The sequence below is a fragment of the Danio rerio genome, chromosome 10 (genome assembly GCF_049306965.1).
Source record: "Danio rerio strain Tuebingen ecotype United States chromosome 10, GRCz12tu, whole genome shotgun sequence".
Classification (NCBI taxonomy): Eukaryota; Metazoa; Chordata; class Actinopteri; order Cypriniformes; family Danionidae; genus Danio; species Danio rerio.
The window spans coordinates 17,847,438-17,870,000 of record NC_133185.1 but is presented as its reverse complement, the minus strand read 5'-3'; the positions used below and the strand labels follow the sequence as shown (position 1 = coordinate 17,870,000).

General features: G+C 36.3%; 1 protein-coding gene across 6 annotated transcripts in view; it reads right to left on the bottom strand.

The window, feature by feature from the left end:
* erbin (erbb2 interacting protein) overlaps positions 1-22,563 on the bottom strand; it is a 158,783-nt gene that overhangs the window by 23,887 nt on the left and 112,333 nt on the right. The window contains exons 15-21 of one of the 6 annotated variants that reach the window (XM_005155576.6): positions 20,575-20,726; positions 14,211-14,384; positions 13,900-14,076; positions 8,577-8,694; positions 8,243-8,426; positions 6,182-7,643; positions 724-822 (exon numbers count right to left, since the gene is read on the bottom strand). The exons of 1 other annotated variant lie outside the window; for it this stretch is intronic. In XM_005155576.6, coding sequence (XP_005155633.1) covers positions 724-822; positions 6,182-7,643; positions 8,243-8,426; positions 8,577-8,694; positions 13,900-14,076; positions 14,211-14,384; positions 20,575-20,726 — 2,366 coding nt within the window. 6 annotated transcript variants of the gene reach the window in all.

The following is a 22,563-nucleotide window of genomic DNA, read 5'->3' as shown; positions in this document are numbered from 1 at the left end:
ATTGATCACTATAGATTGACGCTACTCTGGGTGAGGGACTCAGACCAGACGTGAGTTTTAGCAGATTTTGTGCGATTAAGATGTTTAGAAATTAAACTAAAGAGACAGTTGTAGTTTAATTTTATTGGTGATTTCTAACATGAAATTCAATCACAAGCTTGATGAGCAGTTATGAAGAATTAAATGTTTCCTTATTCAAACTAAATGCCTGATAATACTGCCCGAGAGGTGTTTTAAAGATGGCCACAGAGTGAAACGACTTGTCCTAAAGAGACTTTGACTATACACACAAACCTGTGTAATAAATAAGCAACTTGACAGCTATACCATGGCAGAATAGTCAAGCTTTAAATGAGGCAATTATCAAAACTATTTTACCAAGATGCTATTGGTCTAATTCGATTCAATAATTTATGCTAAGCTAAGATAAAAGTGTTCTGGCCAGACCCAGACATTGGCTGAATAGATTAAAAAACGTAAATGTCGAACTTTAGGGGAGTTATAAAATTAGACTTTTTCCCAGAAAAAGTATAGTGTTCCTTTACAAAGAGGGTTGAAAAACATTCCAGGATATACGCATGTACAGACGCAAGGTGACAAGTGCATTTTAACAACAAAGATCAAACAGTAAGCAGAGAGGATGACCCTTAGGGAACTGAGAGAGACTCCACTGTGCTTTTGGGTGTTTAGGGGGGAGGGAGGTCACAGTGGGACAGTACTCACGCTGGGCCCATGAGCTCCAAACTGCCATCCGTCTACAGCGCTAAAGGCCAGAGAGCTCTGACTGCCATTGAGAGTGGCCAAAGACCGAGACAGAGTGCTCTGAACAAATGATGACACATGCACACAAACACAATGATGACTTCAGAGAGCATGCATTAACCATGAGTACGCTCTGTTTGAAACATGCAAGAGTTAGTTTGTGTTACACACATTCAAAAACAAGCAGAAACATACTAGGTTAGGAGCATTTTTTAAGAAGAGTGAAAATAAATGATACCACATGCATGCAGTTAATACTGAAAAATGGCAGTGTGTAATTTCAGACTTGAGGTTAAGCTTAAGTGTGAGTGCCTGTGCAAAACTTCCCACCATGGTGTTAGTTAAGTATATGCCAAAAGAGGAGCATGTCTGACTTTATAGTGCACATAAATGAGTAGGTGATGTACGTGTGTGTAAAAGGCGAAGCACTGGCAAAGGATTTGTGTATGACAGTAACGTGACATAGGTTTTGTGTATTTTTGTCACATGACTACAACAACATGATGAATATAATATGACAGTTTAATTTAAACCCTACATGTGCACATTAAATTACTTTTCAACCCCTTTCCCCTACCTTTTATCCTTTATTGAAGGAGCATGGGTGTCTCAATTCTTGCTCGGAAAAGGTAGGAGTAAGGGAAAGGAGCAGATTGCCTTTGAAAATGGGTATAAATACTTCCCAAAAATGTAAATACTACTACCACTGGGTAGTGGTATAAACTAGAATTGGAATTAGGACTATATACACTTGAAACCAGAAGTTTGCATACACTGTATAAAAAGGCACATAACCATTTAAAAAAGTCACATGTTAATATAAATAAACTTTTTCTGTTTTAGGCAAGTTAGGATTATTATTATTTGTTTCTGTTATGCTTAATAGCAGAATAATGAGAGAGATATTTTTTGAGAAACTTTTATTGAAAGTCAAGTTTACATACTATAAGATTATCATGCCTCTGAAAAAGCTCAGATGATGGTGTCAAGGTTCTGGAAGTTTCTGATTAGCTAATTGACAACATTTGAGGTTATTGAAGGCACAACTGTGGAATAGTATTTAAGGAAAACCTCAAACACTTCCTTGTGTGACAACATTGGAAAATTAACAAGCCAGAAAAGCCAGATTATGGTTTGCTAAATTACACCAGGAAAAAGAATAATTTTCAGGGACATGTCCTGTGGTTGGATGGAACTAAGTTTTAACTGTTTGGCCCTAATGACCAGTGTTACATTTGGAGGACAAAGGGGAAAGCTTACAAGCCTAGGAACACCATCCCAACTGTAAAGTATGGGGGCGGCAGCATCATGTTGTGGGGCTGTTTTGTTGCAGGAGGGAGAAGCAACATCTCAAGACATCAGGGGTCCATTCTTCGTACCTTGCTTAAATGATCTAAGATGATTTGGCAGATCCTGGATCTTTTAATCTTGATAACTGATCTCTCGCTAATTTGGTTCTTCAAACAAGTTCGCGAATCAGATTAGAATATCTGGATAAACTGATCTGAGATCGCTGCTTGTATTGTGAAGGACAGATCTATCGATCCTCGAAATCATGATCAGCAATGCAGCAATTGGCTGACGGCACAGCAGCGCAATGACATTATCTGATTAATATTCAATTATCCATGTGAGCAAAATTACATCAAATTAGCAGTAAACGGTTTGTTAAATATGACACGCGATAACCTTCCACATTTGTTGTGAGCTGCAGGCTTTACACTTTCATGTGTCAAGAGTATTTCTATTATACACAATTTGTACTAAAGCGATCTAAAAAGTTCATGTAAATAAATTTTCTCTTTGCACCACCAGATGGCAGTCTTTGTACTTTTATTTCGAGGGTGCAGATTGCATAAGTTTTACTAATATGTATAACTTTATTTATTTTATTAATAACTATAACTTTATATATATATTAGTTAAAAAATATGTACCATTTTCCCAAGTGTATATAACTACTACTGTAAGAAAATATCAGAATTCGGAACATACTTTCTGTATTATCTTTGCTTTAACTGAGCCGATCTAATCCTGTTTATGTGAATTGAACCTGCTCCCGATCAGGTTTGACCAAGCAAAACTGTTACTATGACAACAACTCTCGGATCAGCTTTGAAGAACGAAACGATCCTGGATCGTGTCAAATCGTCAATATCCAAATCCAGCTAACTGAGTAATCCACGTACGAAGAACGGACCCCAGCCAGGAAATGAAAACTTGGCCACAAATGGGTCTTCCAAACAGACCATGACCCTAAGCATACTGCCAATTTAGTTAAAATGTGCTTTAAGGACAATAGAGTTAATGTTTTGGTGTGGCCATCACAAAGCCCTGATCTCAATCCTATAGAAAATTTGTAGGCAGAGATGAAAGCTTGTGCGAGCAAGACAGCTTACAAATCTGACTCAGTTACACTTAATCTGTTAGGAGGAATGGGCCAAAATTCCCTCAAACTATTGTGAGAAGCTTGTGGAAGGATACTCAAAACATTTACTCGAAATTATACAGTTTAAAAGCAAAACTAAAAAAAAACAAGGAAAAGTATGTAAACTTTTGACGTCTAGAATTAAAAAAAATTTTTTTCAAAAAATTCTCTCATTATTCTGGCATTTAGCAAAAGTAAATCATTTAGGTAATCCTAACAAACCTAAAATAATAAAAGTTTAGTACAATTTACCATCATACATAAAAAATGGTTATGATCCTTTTATTAGTGTATGTAAATTTCTGGTTTCAACTGTGTACGTATGTATGTATGTATGTATGTATGTATGTATGTATATATATATATATATATATATATATATATATATATATATATATATATATATATATATATATATATGTGTATATATGTATATTTATATGTGTGTGTGTGTGTTTGTGTGTGTGTGTGTATATATTGTTATGAAGTTATGAAGTGTTATGAAGTTCATTTGCCACTAAATGTAAAACCTACTTAAATACTATGCAATTACAGATGTCCCTTAACCGTTTTTTTTTTTTAACATCTAAACTAGCTACAAATGGTTTATGATATTCTAATCTAAACCCTTATATATGAATCTTGTAGCTTTCTTAATGCATGCCAGTTTTACTCTCTCACTAGACCAGAAATAGGAAACTTTTAGTCCTGAAGGACCCATAGTCCTGCTGAGTTAAGCTCCATCACAAATCAAATACACCTGCTTGTTATGGCACCTTTCCACTGTACAGTCCTCGGTTTGCTTTTCCACTGCAGTTTAGTACCACTTAGGGAGAAAAGAAATGATGTTGTAGTGAACTGCCTTTTCTGCTGTGATTTTATTGATTTCTACATTTAGCACACGCTAGATCTGCTCCTTAGCCACCCGTTTATGATATTATATAAATATTTTTATTTAGACACATAGTTTTTCTTGTGTGAGCAATACAGAGAGAAAGAGAGGAAGAAAGAAAGAAAGAAACAAGGCAAGCAAGAGAGAGATTCTCAACTGCTCTGTGATAATTAACTTTGGATTTTTAAGAGTTCACACTTAGCTAATGATAGATTATAAATCAAGTTTGTCATGCTGTCCTGGGAGAGAGTCCAGAGCTCATAATATCCTTGAGCCCGGGGTTCCCTCCCTTTTGCAGGGCGAGAGGGGAGTTTAAGCTCAGGTGGGCCTCGAGAACTCGCCCTTATTTAGGGCTAATGACAAATTAGGAATTGCTATATAGAGAAATACTGCTGATTACGGGTTCTACTATAGTGCCAACTTGGATTGGTCAATTCACCTATGACGCATGTCTTTGGACTGTGGGAGAAAATCAGAGATTCACCTAAGACGCATAGGTGAACACGCAAATTCTACACAAAAAAGTCAACTGACCTGTTAATGACTTGAACCAGTGACATTTTTGCTGTGAGGCAACAGTGCTAACCACTGGGCCAGCGTGCACCCTATTAAGGGAAAGGAGGAGGAGTAGGGATGGAATGGGGGATTCTTCAAGGCAAAGATAACGGAGTTAAGAGACTATTTATATATAGTGAGTTAGGAATCATTCGCTTGGTGAATCATGTGCTATTTATTTGTGCTCTGTTGCTCTGTGATCACTCGCTAGCTCTCTCTTGACTTCTGTTTCTCTGCTTTTCCTGCTTGCTTATGTTATTGCGCTGCGTTTAGAAATAACCCCGTCTAACTGTGTATTTTGTTGTTGCTTGTTTCTGTGTGCACGTTTGTCCGTTATTCATATATCATTCCGTTTCTCAGTTTATGTTGTTTACGAGGCTTGGACGAAGTAGACAGGTAAGAAGGTCATGTGACATGCATTTTGCAACACATAGGACTACTCTGCTGTTTAGTACATTAGGTTAGGGGCGAGCGCCACCCCTTGTACTTTTTGCATAGACAGATAGAGTTGATAGTTAGGGCTCGGAAGACTTCGCGTGTTAATTATACTATTTTCACATAGTTAGTTAGCTAGATGCTTCTGGGAAGTTAGATTTAGTTTAGGTTTTGTTCTTTTCATTTCTTTAGTACCGCCCGCGTCCCTTCTGCCAGCTCTCTTGTTTTTTTCCCGTCTGTATTTGTCTCAGTGTTGTATATATTGTATATAGTATATTTCTGTCTTTACTTACTTTCTTTAATTTTGATTAATTCATTGTTTTTGTTCACTTTTGGGAATTGTAAACAAAAGTACATATTTTTGGAATTACTTTGGTTGTCTTTTGCACTTATTCACTGTTTATATAAATATATTTTAATTATACAATTGTCAAACCCCACCGTCCCCTAGACTAACATCAGGGTTTTGTAACACATGCGACAGCTAATGCGGGACCAGCAGTAATCAACCATAAGCACGTGCTCCTTTAGAAATTAGTTTATAAATACACTTCACTAAATTTAAATTGTAACTTAAGAGAACATGTGTTATCTGTTATACCCTGCTTTTCACATTTATGTGTATTTTGGGATCATAAACTATGAAATGTGTGAGACTGCCAGTAAAGTCCAAGTAAGACTTTTCATTTTTCCCATCTGCACCTCTTCTATTGATCATGATTCAGCCTTGCTAAATTGTGTGCAGCCTTTGTTCGTTTTGATTCTCTTACATCCCATTTCAGTAATGATACAACCTCAACCAAGTTGGTGCTAAGAGGTACCAGGTACTGTACAGTGGAAAACCACCAAAGTAACCATACCAAACCAAACAGTTCTGTAAAATGCAGTGGAAAAGTGTCATAACTGTCAACCAATGCTGAAATTACTTGTTACATTTTCAGTTTAAACTTGTTACATTTAATTCAAGCTTTGAAGCACAGAGGCCCTCTAGAGCCAGAATTGCCGATCCCTGAACCAGTTAGAATTTGCTAATCAATTTTAAATAGTAGCAGCACATACTCTTCAACAAGCTGCACATTTTGAAGTCGTTGTTGTAAGAACGAACATACCTTCTCCATCTTCTTGGCTTCAATGTGTCTCATGACCTGATCCCTCCAGTCAGCTGGAACTCGGCCACCTCCTCCAACTGGCCCATCCAGCAACGAGTGCTCGGACTTTACCCTCATGTTGGACCTCTTGCTGGGGCTGCCCTGCTGGTAGATGAAGTCACTAACAGACATGGTCCTCTCTGGAACCTCGTGAGGTGGGGGCCGGGCACTCTGTGGTCTGGGAGCATTGGGTCCATCCATGCTGTATGTGCGAGCAGACAAAGGTCTGTGAAGAGCCTGGCTCATCTGCAGTGGCCCCCGACCTGCTGCATGAATGTCCCGGTAGGTCATGTAGTCTCCTTCCATTCCTGGCATGCGGCGTGGATCTGGCATGCACATGGGGTTGCCAGAGGATCCGCTACCCTGTCTTTGTAAGGTGCCACGCTGACCAACTTGGGGGAGCATTCTTTCCTTGGCCCACATGTCTGGGGTCTTGGGCGGTCCACGCTGTTGAGGCTGGGGGTATGGAGGGGCATTGTTGCGGTTGGAAAAGTTGGTGTTGGCGAGGGAGTGCTGTGGTGGCATGTAAGGCTGGTCAGGAGGTACAGGCGTACGTTGGCTCCACAGGTTATCTTTGGGCACAGTGCTGCTGGCATATTGGATGTTATACTGTGGTGGGGGGCCGGCAGGGTAGCGAGTGCTGCTTACCGGAGGTTTGGAGCTGGACAGCAAGTCAGAAGATGAAGCTGAAGAACCAGGGTAGATCTGCATATGCTGGTCATTGAGCAAGGAGGCAGATTTGGAGCGGACAATGCTCTGGCCCTGAGCCCCAGCTACAGAGGTTCTGCTTGCACAAGCCACTTCATATGGGGGGCTTTCTCCCTCAATGGAGTACAGCTTCATACCTCCACCATCCATATTAGCAATACTCTGAGATTTCACCACTGGGGCTGGTGGACATTTCTTCTCTGGCGACAGCTCCTCCGTGCTACGAGAAAGACTCATATCGCTTAATGCGTTTACACCCGTTGAGACTGTCCTCACAGACTCATACCGCAAGGGAACTTGATCCGTTCTGCTATTGAAATTCTCCCCAGACTGGGTTTTCTGAAGCTGATTGCCATTCTCAAGGTTCTCGAGTGACAGCCTGGCATTGTTGTTGCTCGACATGGTCTCCTTGGCTGGGGGACTCTTTGTTCTTTCCAATTCCTCGTAAGCCAACATGTTGTCAGGTGAGAGTTTGGCCACGTTCATGTTGATCTGATCCCACTTGCTGTACTGGTCAGTCACACCATTGTTTATGCCCTTTTCAATGAGGGCTAACCTCTCCTCCATGGAGAAACTGTAGTCGGCCATCTGGTCTGACTTGCTTTCGTAGCTCTGCTGGTTCTTCAGAATGGTCTGTAGGGATGTCTCAGAGCCGTTACAGTTCTGGAGAAGAGGGGTCATCTGCTTCAGCTGGTTGAGGTTTTCATCCTCTTGTCTAAGTTTGAGGAAATCAAATCAAGTTAGAGAAAGATTCCCTCTATTCATTTACCAATTGAACAGCCATTACATCGAGTGATTACATATATTACTGCCTTCTAAATAGAAAAATGACAACCACATACTCCACATAAAATTCTATTATATAACAATTCTTCTACTCCAGACATTGCCTTGATACATTGTGCTGATACTAATGTAGTGTCTGTCCTATAAAAGCATTTCATTTTCTAATGAATTCTTAATGAAGTCTAGGCAGGCAGCATACTACGTTTTACAACAGAGCTATTATTTCTTCCCTAATTGAAATATTTTGTAATGGAGAGTTTCTGAAATGATGAAAAATAGCAGATACTTGAACTTTGATCATACTAGAATGGTTTGTTAACTGAACTTCAGCTTTTGGACAAAACTATTGAATTAGTTTTATTTAGTTTTTGTTAATTTTGTTAACACATTGCCATTCATTTAAGTAAATGGATTGATTGCAAGTAATTTATAAATGATCAGGTATCAAAAATGATTTGGTTGTTCTTATAAATGAGTGTATAGTCACTGTTGTTTGCTATTATGTTAAATCAGGGTGTGTGTGTGTACCCATTTTTTGGGATGAGAGGCATCTTTGACTCCCTCTCTGGGGTGCAGAGGGAATTGTCCTGACTGCTATCTGTGGTCAAGGACACCGAATCAGACATGCGTGAGGGTGAAGAGCAGTTGCTGTTGTTCTGGTTACTGTTGGCCACCGTCTCATCCAGCAAAGAATCCGCATCCTTCCCATCATCTACATCATCCCACAGGAAAAAAAAAACAAAAACATACAGCTTTATTTTGAGAACATCTGTAGCACATGCTACTGAAAATGATACACGTTGGCAAGAGAAAATTAATTGATATTAATAAGGGTGAGAGAGTAAGAGAGATACTGCTTTACCTTTTTTGTCCTTGCTGAGGGCCACTACTTTAGGCTGATTAATGGAGATTTCAATGAGCGGAGGTCTCATTTCGGCTATCTTCATTTCCTCCTCCTCAGACGACAGCTCCTCAGAGTCCTGACCACACAATCACATCACATCAAATGCTCAGATTCAATTGAGACTCCAATTTTCTTTCTGTGTACATATTTATAGTGGTAAACTGAACTCGTATTTGTAAATTTATGATTTGTGGATGTATTGTGAATTTTTGATGTACTGTACCCTAATGATATGTCCTGTCATCATTAAACCTCAGATAACAGTATGAAAAAATGCATGATGACAGGGACTTCACATCCACTCAATGTTGGGGGATAATACAAGACAGCAGCTAATTAAATTTATTGCATCCAATTTTAAAGCCCTGACGAAATTGAGGAGAATACTGTGATAGGGACATAATATGGGTTTTTCCTTCCACTTCCACTTTAGTAAGCATACATTTCACATACTGTTCCATACTGCTCAATAAGATGCCAAGTTCCAAAATAAGAAAATAAAAAGCACTATAAATATATATTAAATGAAACCAAACCAACACAGCATGACTTAACCCGCGGCTAAAAATAAGTATTGTTCTCAAATGTTTAATAACTTTTGATCCGCTGATCCTACCTGTACAATTCAAAGATTGGCATAAAGAAGAGAGCCTAAGCTTTCCATCACTGTAAAACATTACATTCACGGACCTTCGGAGGCTCCGGAATCAGTGTGGTTACGTCATCACATTTTAACAACGCTGATTTGACAAAGGAACGCTCATGAATTGTGTCACCTAAGAAACCAGTCATGATGCATTGATGCATTGTCCCTCCTCCATGCCCAGATTGGTTCAAACTCGCTCTCTCTCAACCAATAAGCATAGGTTTCGCTTTTTAGACCAGCAATCAGCTGTTTGAACAACACGGAAGCAGAAATAGGCTGTACATTTACGCCCGGCTAAATAAAACCCACACAAAAAAGTTTTGCATAAAATAATTCTCATACTAAGTACTTTTGCATGCACAACAGCACAAAAACATGACAAAACAGTGACACAGCAAAGTCAAAGTGCTGGTCTTGCTGTTTTCAAAGGACGCTAATGACGGTGCGGCTGTTTGTCTAGAATGCTAAAGTTGAGAAGCAGCAGGGTAAACAACATATGCTGGCATATAAAACCTAAGGATGGTCCATATTGAATCTAGTGTTTAGTTATGTAACTATTTATAATATAGTAAAAATTTATAACAAATTTTTTACTGAGGATTTGCACCATGTTTATTTGGACTTTGACGCATTATTTATTATTTTCTCATTTTTTATTAGTTCATTGTAAGTGGTGTTGTTTATGGTAACTAAAAATGTATTATTTGGAAAAAGTCAAACTTGCTTCAGTGTTCTGTTATTTTGTAACAATCTTTCTGTTTAGTTCATTCTCAGAACTTTTGGGCAAATACATTGTCAGTAAATAAAATGCACTAGTTTTTTCCCACTAAAAAACGCCTTAGAATAACATTGAAATAAATTGCGATAACTTGCTCAGGGAAAGGTGGATATAGACAAAATTTATTTTGGAAGTATAAAACATCAAAGCATGTATTTCTAAAGAAAACAAAACTAACTTCATGAGGTTTTGTTTGTAATAACTAGAAAATGCCACTTAAAAAAAAAAAAAACGTTTTTCTTAAAATTCTGGAATATTTTCTGTCTGTTCATATGTTTTTGGACCAAAAAATATTTTAGACTGGACCTTTAAGTGATACAGATTGAAGCTTCAGGTTCTCCTTTTTAAAATAATATATGACACTTGAGGCTGACTGCTAAAATGACAACAAAACTGCTTTAAAAAAAAAAAATTATATAGGCCCATTAGGTGCCCACAAAATACCTCTAGGTCTTTAAGGGTTAATGTGAAATGATTTGTAACGGCTACAGTACAAGAAAAGACTTTAATCTCAGTTATGATTGATTTCTAACACAAAGCAAACATACTGTAGCTTGAGACTACTTGAAGACCTTAAATTACATGACCTTATTTTTGTGCTTGTGATCCTTTTGTTGCTGAAAGACAATTGTTCCTATTCCTAATTTTCCTGTTACTAAAGCTACTGATTCTTCAACAAAAGAGTCGACTCAGAGTTGAATGAATTAGGTTGGGTTCAGATTTTTGGCTTGAGCACGCTGACGTCAATACGCTATCACCAAATATGTAGTTTCAGATCTGGTACAATGTGAACGCACTTTCCAATATTATTAATATTAATATTGTGTTTTAAGTTGTAATCGCCCTGCTGAACTTGTAATCAAGCATCTATTATAGATCAGTGCTTTTACTGTATCTCTCAGGTTGAATCTGTATGGGGCTGTTCACATATCGCCTCTAAAACGCAAGGAGTGCTTCTTCCTTTACCGATTTAAATGCGTTTCTGAACTCGTGATCCTCTGCCGTTTGTCATTGCTATGGTCACCATCAGCTGTTCAAACACACCAGAGATGGCAGAAGTACACACATCCTTTACTCAAGTAGAAGTGCAGATACTTCTATTTAAAACGACTCTGGTAAAAGTTGAAGTACTGACTACACTTTTATACCCAAGTAAAAGTAAAGAAGTACAATCTGAAATAAGTACTTGAGTAAAAAGTATTCCTTGGTATACATTTATTGGTATACAGAATTCAGTGGTTTTAGATTCACGATCATAACTACACTGCACATCCTGACCATCTATACAAAATAACTTGCATTTCTAATTTTTGTTAAAAATTTTGTTGCCAATTTTTAGCAGCAATGTAGCCATATTCTAGTAGCAGTATATTCCAAATCATAATTCTTCTGCCTATATACTGTATTTGTATATATACATTATATATATATAATGTAATAAATGTCTTAAATTCAACACTTCATTTTGTCCAAAACATACTTTAGTTATTTTTTCTTTTGATAAAATAAAAAAACTGAATGTTTTTGACTACAATGTATTTTTTGCACTATGCTAAAGCTGCTTCCTTTTCTTTAAACTGCAAAACTCTTAAAGCTCACATGATTTCAATGTTTGTTTTTTGTTTTGTTTGTTTTCAGAGTATTGTGTATATTTTATTTAACATATTTTAAAGTCATTAATGCTGTTAATAAATTTTTTGCATCATCTTTCTTCACATGATAAATTCCCGGTCTATTGCATTACATTTTTATTCATAAATGACCCAGTATAAATAAATGTGTGATTTTCTAAAATATCTAACAATTGCTACAATCCTGTGTTTGTCTGGTCTCATCTGTTTTTTTTTCTGTTTTTCTTAGAACCCATCTAATCGGCCACTTCCAGCTTGCTTGTTCCTGATTGGCCTACAGTGTTTTAAAAAGCCATGACACTACTTCCTTGGCAGCCATCTTGTTTTTGGTCACTTGCTTGTGTTTGTTGAAACGTTTGTATGTGGTATAGTGCAGAGTTTTTGGATGTGTTAAGACTGGGAATATTGAGATTTGTGAGTACTGTTTGTTTTATGTGACTACTGAGATTATATTGAGAATTGTGAACACTGTTTGTTTTAGTGTTTGCTTTGTTCATGATACTTTGTTCCACTGGCTTGTTTGATCTTTGTTGCCTGCTGACATTGATTTTTGATTGTCCTTCAAATATGGTTGCCTGTTTTTGTAAATAGTTTGTAAATAGTCTATATATTGGGATAGTAAGGAGTTTAACGCCATTTTCTTAGTAAAACCTTTTGACCTGTTTTTGTGTTAGGTAGTTAGGGTAGTGAATTGTACTTTCTTTTCTTTTTGATCAGGTAAGTTAGAAATTTAACATAAAGGAATTTTTGTTTGTTATTTTGGCCTGGTCAGCCCCAGAATTCAAACCCCAATAAATCTTTGACTTCATTTTTGCTGTCTTGTCTTTCATGTTGTGCACTCAGTTAACTCAGTTCCAAAAGGGCCGCAGCTCTGCACAGTTTAGTTCCAACTAATTAAACACACCTGATCAAACTAATTGAGTCCTTCAGGCTTGTTTGTAACCTACAGGTAACTGTGTTGGAGCAGGGTTGGAACTAAACTGTGCAGGGCTTTGGCCCTTTTGGAACTAAGTTTGACACCCCTGCTATAGACGGTGTGTAACACAATTTTTTTAACAAATTTAAATGAAGACAACAGTGTATACATAATATACATGTTGAAACTATAATACAGAATAAAATATGTTTCAGGAACTCATTGAAAACAAAGGAAAGAAACCTCATTGCATAGCGTGTTCATCTGATTTAATTGCTTTGGTACTAACTGTACCAACGTTGACAAAAAAGTACATGATTGTTAGTTTTTTTTCATGGTATTAGATTGAAAGATTAGATGTACAGTAAACCATAGTCGGAAGTGGACAAAAGATTCTAGCCACGTTTAAATGCCAGATTTGAACAGTAGTGCGTCTTTTGATTTACCTGTAATCCAATCGACCAAAACGCATCTTATTACCCGGTTTAAACATAAGTCATGTTTACATCGTGGACTCCCCCCGTCTCCTCCATGTTAGCCGTTCCCATGCTAAGCTTGAATAAATAAGCCTACGGTGCACGATCGGTGGTTAAAAAAGCCACGCACTGCAGCACGCAATGACAAATAGATTGACAGAAAGAAAAGGGCGTTCCAATTGTGTAGTGACAAGAAATATTATAAATAGCGCCACAAAACACATCAAAATGAAAGTAACGAGCCTGATTTAAAAATGTAAGAAGTAGAAAGTACAGATATTTGTGTAAAAATGTAAGGAGTAAAAGTAAAAAGTAGTCCAAAAAAAAAGTTTAGTACTAATACCAGAAAAATCTGTTTAAGTACAGAAACATAGTATTTGCACTTCGTTACTTCCCATCTCTGATACACACGCAGCACAGTCAATTTTCAGCGTTAACAATAGAGTAATGCTGGTGTTAACTGCATTGCTTTAATGCATTCCTGCTTTGGGCTCTCACATACTCTGTGTGCTACTTAGCCGTGTAGTTACACATCTGATGGCGTGGTGGGCATTTCTCTCCATCCTGCACTGAAAGACCAATCACAACAAACTGAGTCATGGGATCAATCAGCGCAGATTAGCTTCAAGCTAAGGAGGGGTTTGGGAACAAATGAATCACTGACCGAATCATATGAGAGTCGTTGGGATAATTAGGTAAAAATAAATGCATATTATAAAACAAAAAGTGTTTTTTGAACTTGCACACATATCAGCCTGTTGTTGGAGACCCCCAAAACCAAAATGTGAGCTTTTATAAAGCAAAATAGGAGCTCTTTAAACAATGATACAGTACCTCAAGCGTGTCATCGTGGTTCACCATAGTTCTCATGTTGTCTGAGGTCTTGAGAGGGATCCTCTCAATGCTGTGGTTGTCTACTGAATCTATCGGTTCGTAATTGTGATTGCTGTTCATTGCTGCTTTAGGATCCATTTCAGCGGGTTTACCATTGGTGCAAGGACTTTCAATCACCTGAAACAGAAAATGCAAGTTTATTCTAACATCTGCAGTCAGATTCGCTTTAAACACTTTTCACACATCCAACATATCAATGTACATATCAAAATATTTCAGCCATGAATTTGGAAGTGTTTTTAAACTCCAACCTTCACTCCAACGTCCTGCACTCCGATATGGTTCCTCTCGCTGACCCTGGGCTCTTTTCCAGCCTCATCCCCGGACTCATCCTCTTTGAGTCTATGAGCCACGGACTGAGCCGTTTTCACCATGTTCTTTAGTTCGTCAGGGTATGGTGTGGGGTATCGCTTTAGATTGCCTTCCTACAAATACAAATACAGACACAGTTAAAGTATGTGAGTATGTGTACTTCTATCAAGACAAATAGACTGGCTTGAATGCACTGTGTAAGACGTTACTTAATGGGGTACAATAAAGATACACTTCTACAATATTTTACAAGGCACTTGAATGAATGTTTAGGTTTCAATTGAGTCAGCAAACCTGCGGAGTTTTATTTATGCAGGTAAACAAAACCAGCTTTAGCCACAATTAAGTCTATTATTTCAAGCTGAAAATAAACTTGTAAAATACTGCAAGGACATAAATAATCTTAAGAATGTGTATCCTCAAGCCTGCTAATTACCAGAAGCAGCATAAAAGCGCATGGTGATTTTTAACCAGTGTTTGCTAAGAGTTTTTTGTCATTTCCTCTAGATCGGGGATGCCCAAACCTTTTAGTATGAAGGGCCAAAACCAAACATCATTGAGAGCCTGGGGCCACAGTTAAATATATCAAACTATATTACATTAAAGCTGCCATGGGTAATTTTTACATTTATTTAGAAATATTTCAAAATCAATAGAAAACATTACTTTAAACCATATTAAATAATGCAGTATAACCTTTTAAATTTAGTATTACTTAGTCAAGTATAACTTAATGCAATAAAAAAACAATCTCATTTATAACAGTTTAATGCTAAATACACTAAACATCCTAACATTAACACTTATCGTCCATTGTCAGGTGACAGTATGTACTTTAAAAAAAAAACAAATTCGCCATTTAATTGAAACGTTTTATTTGAGTTAGCTTTTACTAATAAAACTTTAAACATCTCCACCATTCTTCCTTTCTTCTCAGTTGGGATGTCGGGCCAAATCAAAGGTTATCATGGGCTAACTTTGGCCCTCGGGCCCAAGTTTGGGTGTCACTGCTCTAGATAATAGTAGTAGTGCAGAAACAGTGCTGAGTGCAATGAGTTACAAATTAACTGGTTCCTCTAATTAGATTTTTATTTTTTTTGCAAAAAATAAAAATAAAAACTCAAGTAAGGGAATACTTGGGAAGGGAATTTCTTTTTGTAACTTAATCAACAGGGAATATCATTGCATTAAATACTTTTTCATATATTCATAAGTTCAGCAAAAATAAATTCTGAGTGATTGTTATACATTTTATGTTATTTAGATATTTTGCATAGCTTGATTTTCAACTAGAGTAAAGATTTGTCTGACAATTAACATGCTCAAAAACAATTAATTGAGCATGAAATTAATGTCAATGCATGGTATGTTTGAAACATGGTGTCATTAATTTGAAACATTTTGATTCGGTTAATTTATCAAAACACTTCAGTAACACTTTATAATAACTGCACACTTTGAATCCTTTATTAAGCATTAGCAAATAGTGAATTTATTATTTGTTAAGAATTACTCCACATTAATAAATATCAGTAAGCAGTTTATAACTGCAGCTACAAATGCTGTATTCTTGACTTTTTTTAATGTGCTTATTGATTGTACTTTCAACATTTTTGACAGATTTTTCATTACTAAATTAAGTATTGCATTATCTACAAACCATTTGTATTTAAGAGTAGTTGGAGGTTTTTAAGATCATTCAGAATAAGTTAGTAAATGATTAATAAACTATTGAAATTATTATTTATATATCTTATTATTCAGGCATAGAGTAATAGTTCATTTATTTATATTATTACATGTTTTATTAACTCATCTTCATGCAGTTTTGTGACCTAATCTAAAGTGAGGACTATTTATGCTTTATAAATCCCTTATAAATGACAATTAAAGGCTCCGTATCAAATGAACAATAATCTTCACAATCTTATCTAAAAAGTTTAATTACTGTAGTTTAAACATTGCTGAACAGGAGTGTCACAAAATGACGTAAATTGGATAAAACAACAACAACATAAAAAATTAACAATATATTAGGTTGTAATATTTAAACTAAACAGTAATTTTATTTTAGATAAGGTTGCAAAGATTTACTTTTCATTTGATACAGTTTCATTTGAGTATCTTCAAATTTAAATGAAATGAATTTTTCCTGCTTGGAATTTAACTGAGCCTTTAATTGTCATTTATAAGGGATTTATAAAGCATAAATAGTCCTGACTTTAGATTAGGTCACAAAACTGCATGAAGATGAGTTAATAAAGCATTTATCAACATACAAATTAACTATTAGTTTATACTAGAATAATAAGAATTATAAACGTTAATTTGAACAGTATCATCATTTACAAACTCATTCTGAATATTCTTAAAAAAAAAAAAACCAACTACGCTTAAATAACTGGTTTGTAAAAAATGCAATACTTAATTTAGTAATAAAAAACTAATCATTAAAGTATGAAAGTACAAATATTAAGGACATTATAGATATGGTAATAAGTCAAGAATACAGCATGTGTAGCTGCAGTTATAAACTGCTTACTAATGTTTATTAATGTGGAGTTAATACTTAATATATTAACTTTATTAATGCTTAATGCTTATTAAATAATTCATAGTGTGTAATTATAAAGTGTTACCAACACTTCTACATTTAGCAAGAGTTAATTTCTTTTTACTGTTTGGTTCATATTAAAAGTTACATGTAAAAATTACATCTATATGGTCTATGCATTGAGCTTTATAGGGACTTTAAGCAGTGTTGTGTCAAGAAGTTTAAATAACTTTTCAGACAAATTTAAATACTTTTCAAAAGTAACCACTTTTAATTATTATTAATTAACTAATTAATATTAATTAACCACTTTTTTGAAGTAACTTACTCAACACTGCGCAGAAACTATGAATGTCACATTTAACATACTAAAACTTAATAGACAGAACATGACAGAACTTTAGTGATGATAAAACATCAACAGAAAAACCTTCTTAACTACATTGGACAGTTGGACAGAGATGGATGGCTGGACGAATGAACAGATATATGAATCGACGAACAAATGGATGGTTTCCTAGAGAGATCCTTGAACCCTTGGTCAAACCAGAAGAAACCATTTAATTGGAAATTATGCTGGCGAGCTTTTTACAACACCTACAACAGGGACAGTTGCTCTTTTCGGCCAGACTGGGCCATACTGGAGCTGTGAGAACTGATAGCGATGCTCCGTCAGACAGCTTGAGACGCTGCATGCGTTCCTGGCGCAGCGCATGAGCCAGACAGCCATATTGAGTCATCAGGGGTGCAAGACAGGCCGCAAGAGGGAGGGAACGAGATACCGAGTATGTAATATCAGTGAGATGCGAGTAGGAAGGAAACAAAAAAATAAAAATAAGGTTGACGTTGTATGCTGGAGGGCTGCTGAGACAGTGAAGGCTTCCATTTCACTTTCTGACAGGAGTCATGTCAGGGTTACAGCTTTAATGAGATTTCCACAGCAATGCAGCAAAGCGCAGGCTATGACATGCTGACAAACCAGGTGAGGCTGTTTCACTGAAACCGTCTTACCTCATGCTGCCAAAGAATCAAAACATTATTTACAACAAACACGACAATTCTGTCATTATTTAGTCACTCGCGTGTCATTTCATGACTGACTTGCATGTGTGGAGTACAAAAGGTGAAAGTCTGAATAATGCCGGTCACGTAATGCCATAAGATGATGATGAAAGTGGAGTTAAGCTTTAAAAAGCACCACCTTTGCCTTCAAAATGCACGTCAAATGTTTTTATGGGGAAACCAAATTTTAAACAGTTTTTTTTTCTTACTGAATACCCTGAAAAAAAAAAGTGTTTTTGAGCCAGAATTTTGAACAAAACATTACTTATGATTCAATTCTTTTCAGTGAATCAGTTGATTCAGTTTAATATGTATATACACGCAAAGTTGAGGTCAGAATTACTAGCCCCCTGTTTATTTTTTCCCCCAATTTCTGTTTAACGGAGAGATTTTTTTAACACATTTCTAAACATAATATTTTGAATAACTCATTTCTAATAACTGATTTATTTTATCTTCGCCATGATGACAGTACATAATATTTGACTAGATATATTTCAAGACACTTCTATACAGCTTAAAGTGACATTTAAAGGCTTAACTAGGTTAATTAGGTTAACTAGGGAGGTTAGGGTAATTAGGCAAGTTTAATGTATAACAATGGTTTGTTCTGTAAACTATCAAAAAAAATATATAGCTAAAAGAGCTAATAATTTTTACCTTAAAATGGTGTTTAAAAAATTAAAAACTGCTTTTATTTTAGCAGAAATAAAACAAATAAGACTTTCTCCAGAAGAAAAAATATTATTAGACATACTGTGAAAATTTGCTTGCTCTGTTAAACATCATTTAGGAAATATTTAAAAAAAGAAAAAAAAAATTAAAAGGGGGCTAATAATTCTGACTTCAACTGTATATTTAAAATATCAATTTTTTTTATTTATAATTTTATAGTTCTTTAAATACTTTTATTTTTACAATCTTACATTTTTTCTTAACAAAAATATATTCTACTGGTCAAAAGTTTGGGGTCAGTATGATTTTTAAATGTAAGATAAGCTTCTTCTGCTCACCAAGGCTGCATTTATTTCATTTAAAAAATCTGTACAATTGTGAAATGATATTTCAATGAACAACTTTTTTGTTACGTTTAATAAATGCCGCCTTGTTGAACAGAATAATTTTCTTAAAAAAAGAAAAAACATGCAAAAAACTTGACCCAAATTCAAGTGTTAATAGTTTCAATTAGGCAGAATGATTCACTGATTTATTTATTCACTGGAATGATTTTTTTTGAGAACAAACATGATTTAATTTCAGCCCATTGGAGAGCAAGAAGTGTAAACTTTGGTTTGGATCTTGCTTTAAGCAAACTTATCATTTTCGAAGACTTGCACAGTACAGCACGAGTTGCATGGATAGTATTTAAGACACTTCTGTAGTGTTTTGCATCACTTATGAAGCTTTATTGTAATCATAACGCCCCATTCACACGGGGCGTAACTATCAACGATTGACAAAGGGAGTGTCTGAAATATGCATGGGCCGGTATAAGATTCTGACGGTATGATGACCTGATAAAAATATCACGGTTTTAAGGTATTGAGATTACTGCTCTAAAATATATTCTTTTTAAATGTCTGGGTAAACAACTAAAACTTTTACCCACTTTGAACTATATATTTTATTTTAAGAAACTTTTAAAATATTTTGGAGCAGTAAACATGTCAAGTTAAATAATTCAAATCAATCATTGACAATTAGATTCAAAAACAAAGATTTCTATACCATTTAAAACAGCATGTTTGGATATCTTTTCTGCTGGTGATACTGTTGTCCTAAAAACTTAAAACAAAATGTAAAAAACGGATCTTACAGATACTGTAGGAACTTTATAGCAGAAAATTTGGGCGGTTTTAAAATCTTTACTTTTCCAAACCGCGGTATACCTTAAAAACGGTTATCGTTCAGTGCTTAATTTGAAGTTGGGGCTGACGTGATCATCATAGCAGCGACGGCGAATTAAATTAAACCACAATCGGCTACTGGCTAAACTGGGTTGTTTGTATAAAGTGATCTGATTGGCTGGCGCTTTCGTTGGCACTTGAAAAGTTGAGAAATTCCCAACTTCTGCAGCGAGCAACGCTGCTGACAGATCCAAAATTGTATTCGCCAATGGCTTGACATCCCCTATTCCCTCTATCCCCAATGACACTGACACTCCATGCGAATCAGGCATTAGTGAAGGAAATAAGGAGCCTACATAGTCACAAAAAATCTCCTTCTCCTTTTGTGTTCAACAAAAAAAGCGATGCGAGTTCAAGTAGTTCAAATTCTTAATAATATTAATGACAGAATTGTTAAATTGTGTCTAATCTACTATATGCAATTAATGATGGAAGCAGCAGCATGTTATATCTTCTGCAACTGTTCTTTTCCCACCAACCAGTTGTGAGATGTAACAGAACAATTTCATATGCAACTGCTTTATTTCTTTAGTCTAGATAAACACATATCATATAACGTAAATACTAGTCCAAAAGCCTACTCAACATTACTGTACATTAAACATCAAATATGATTGGATAGGCTGGGATTTTGTAGCTTACGGCATCATTTGGCTCTCTGTGAAGGCAGAAGTGATTGAAGTGTGACAGAACAAAAACACACAGGTGTTAGATGAGCAACAGGAAGCAAGACAGAAGTGCGAGACATGCAGAAAGGGAAATAGAAAATCGAGAGTGCACCCTGGACAGCAGTGGACGGTGGGAACTGACCCGCGGCGGCATTTCTCTCTCATCCTTGTCCTCGTCACACTCGAACGCCACTTGCGCTCGCTGCTTACGCTGCTCCTCCCACAGAGACGGGTTAAAGCTCTCACTGTCAGAGTTGGGCACGTCTGTAAGAGCCAAGAAACCATTAACATCAGAACAATGATTGCTGGAAGCTCAGAATATTAAAGCACCTCTTTAAAGCTATTTTTAAAGAAACTTTTGTATTTTGGTGATCTTCAACCAAAATATAAATATTTGCTTTGGCATTTGGAGTGGCGGACCATCTTTGATGATTTTACTTTTATTAGGGGGTTCATTATCCAGATCATTGTCATTATCCAGATTTGCAAATGCTTCATTGGTTAAAATGTTTGTCCAGTTTAAAGTATTTTAAAAGTGAACTGGTTTTAGGCTCAAACTGGTTTAAAATTAACTGCTTTCTACAACTTTCAATAAAAGCCAGCTCACACTGGGCAATTTTTTTTAAGAATCCTGAAGGATTGTAGCATGTCAGACTGCACGAACACGGCTCCCATGTCACACGGTAAGATCTCAGCTGTCATAAAATCAGACTGGACGACAATAAAGACGCCAAACACGAAAGAAAACGCCCCCGAAGTTTTATGTCATCCACCCATGACACTTTCACCATCCCGCGTTCTGAAATGATTCCTCCCAGCAAACGTAAACAATCTGTAGCAGCAATTTTGCACTCAGCGTGTCTCAATAATAAAACCAGGAATAATAAGAAAAAAAACTGTTTTGACATTTCCCCACGATCATTTGAATTGTCGCAAGGATTGTGTCGCAAATTCTGAGCTCCTATTGGTTCTTGGATTAACGTTAATCACAGCTGTTGTCACACGGCAGGAAAGTGTCAAATCTTCTGACACTGCCACAACTTCATTAGAGGAAAAATCTAATCACATCAGTGCATTAAGCAGTTGTGTCAGTGAACACAACAAACCAACGATCAAAGATCACTGATTTTAGCCTAGGATTTTAGGAATCTTTGACGATTTCCCAAATTTGTCTCAGATAACAAAATTGCAGCTGAATCTCAAAGTGTGAGCCGGACCTTAAGAAGGAAAACAAAATTACTTTACGCTGATTTGACATTAATCGTGATGGTTATCAATTGTGACATACGAAACATTTCTTTGTTATTTACATTTACATTTAGCAGACGCTTTTATCCAAAGCGACTTACAAATGAGGACAAGGAAGCAATTTACACAGCTATAAGAGCAACAATGAATATAATTTACATCACCCTACATTACACAGAATGTTGAAGGCAATATCTGAATTAAAGCCTAATCGGGCACTTTAAAGCAAATCCTGATTAAAGTTATAGTGCAATGGTTTATTTCAGAGATTCTATTTTCCTGACAGTTCAGTGATTTCTAACTTGAATCATAAACTGACTGAATCATAAAAATGAACTAATCTCTCTGCTACACTGAACAAACGAAGAAAAAAAAAATGAGCACGCTAGGTGGCACAGACTTCCCATCAACTCCTATTTTTGTTGCGCACCCATTTAGCAAGACGCCTGGGTTCAGAAGAGCCCTTTTGTCATGACGGTGCACAGACTTCAGACCGTTTCTAAAGCTCAATCATGCTAACAAACTGACGCCTCAGACTCCAGAGAGCAGCAGCGATTGCGTTCCGAGGACTTTAGAGTTGAGTTGCTAGGAAACAGGTTAAGACTTATTAATCTCTTCCCCCTCTGGAATCCAGTGAGACGCCCATTTGTGATTTACACAACGCAACACAGCAACACTGGCAGGATCCCGTCTCAGAGACAGAAAACAGTGACATGAGCTACGTCTGACGGACGGTACAGGCAGACATTTGAAGCTCAGTCTGGATTTGCTTCAAAAGTGTTTAAAACTATAAAGAATCAAAGTAAATAAACTATAAACATATTTTACATAGATGAGGAATATTAATATAACC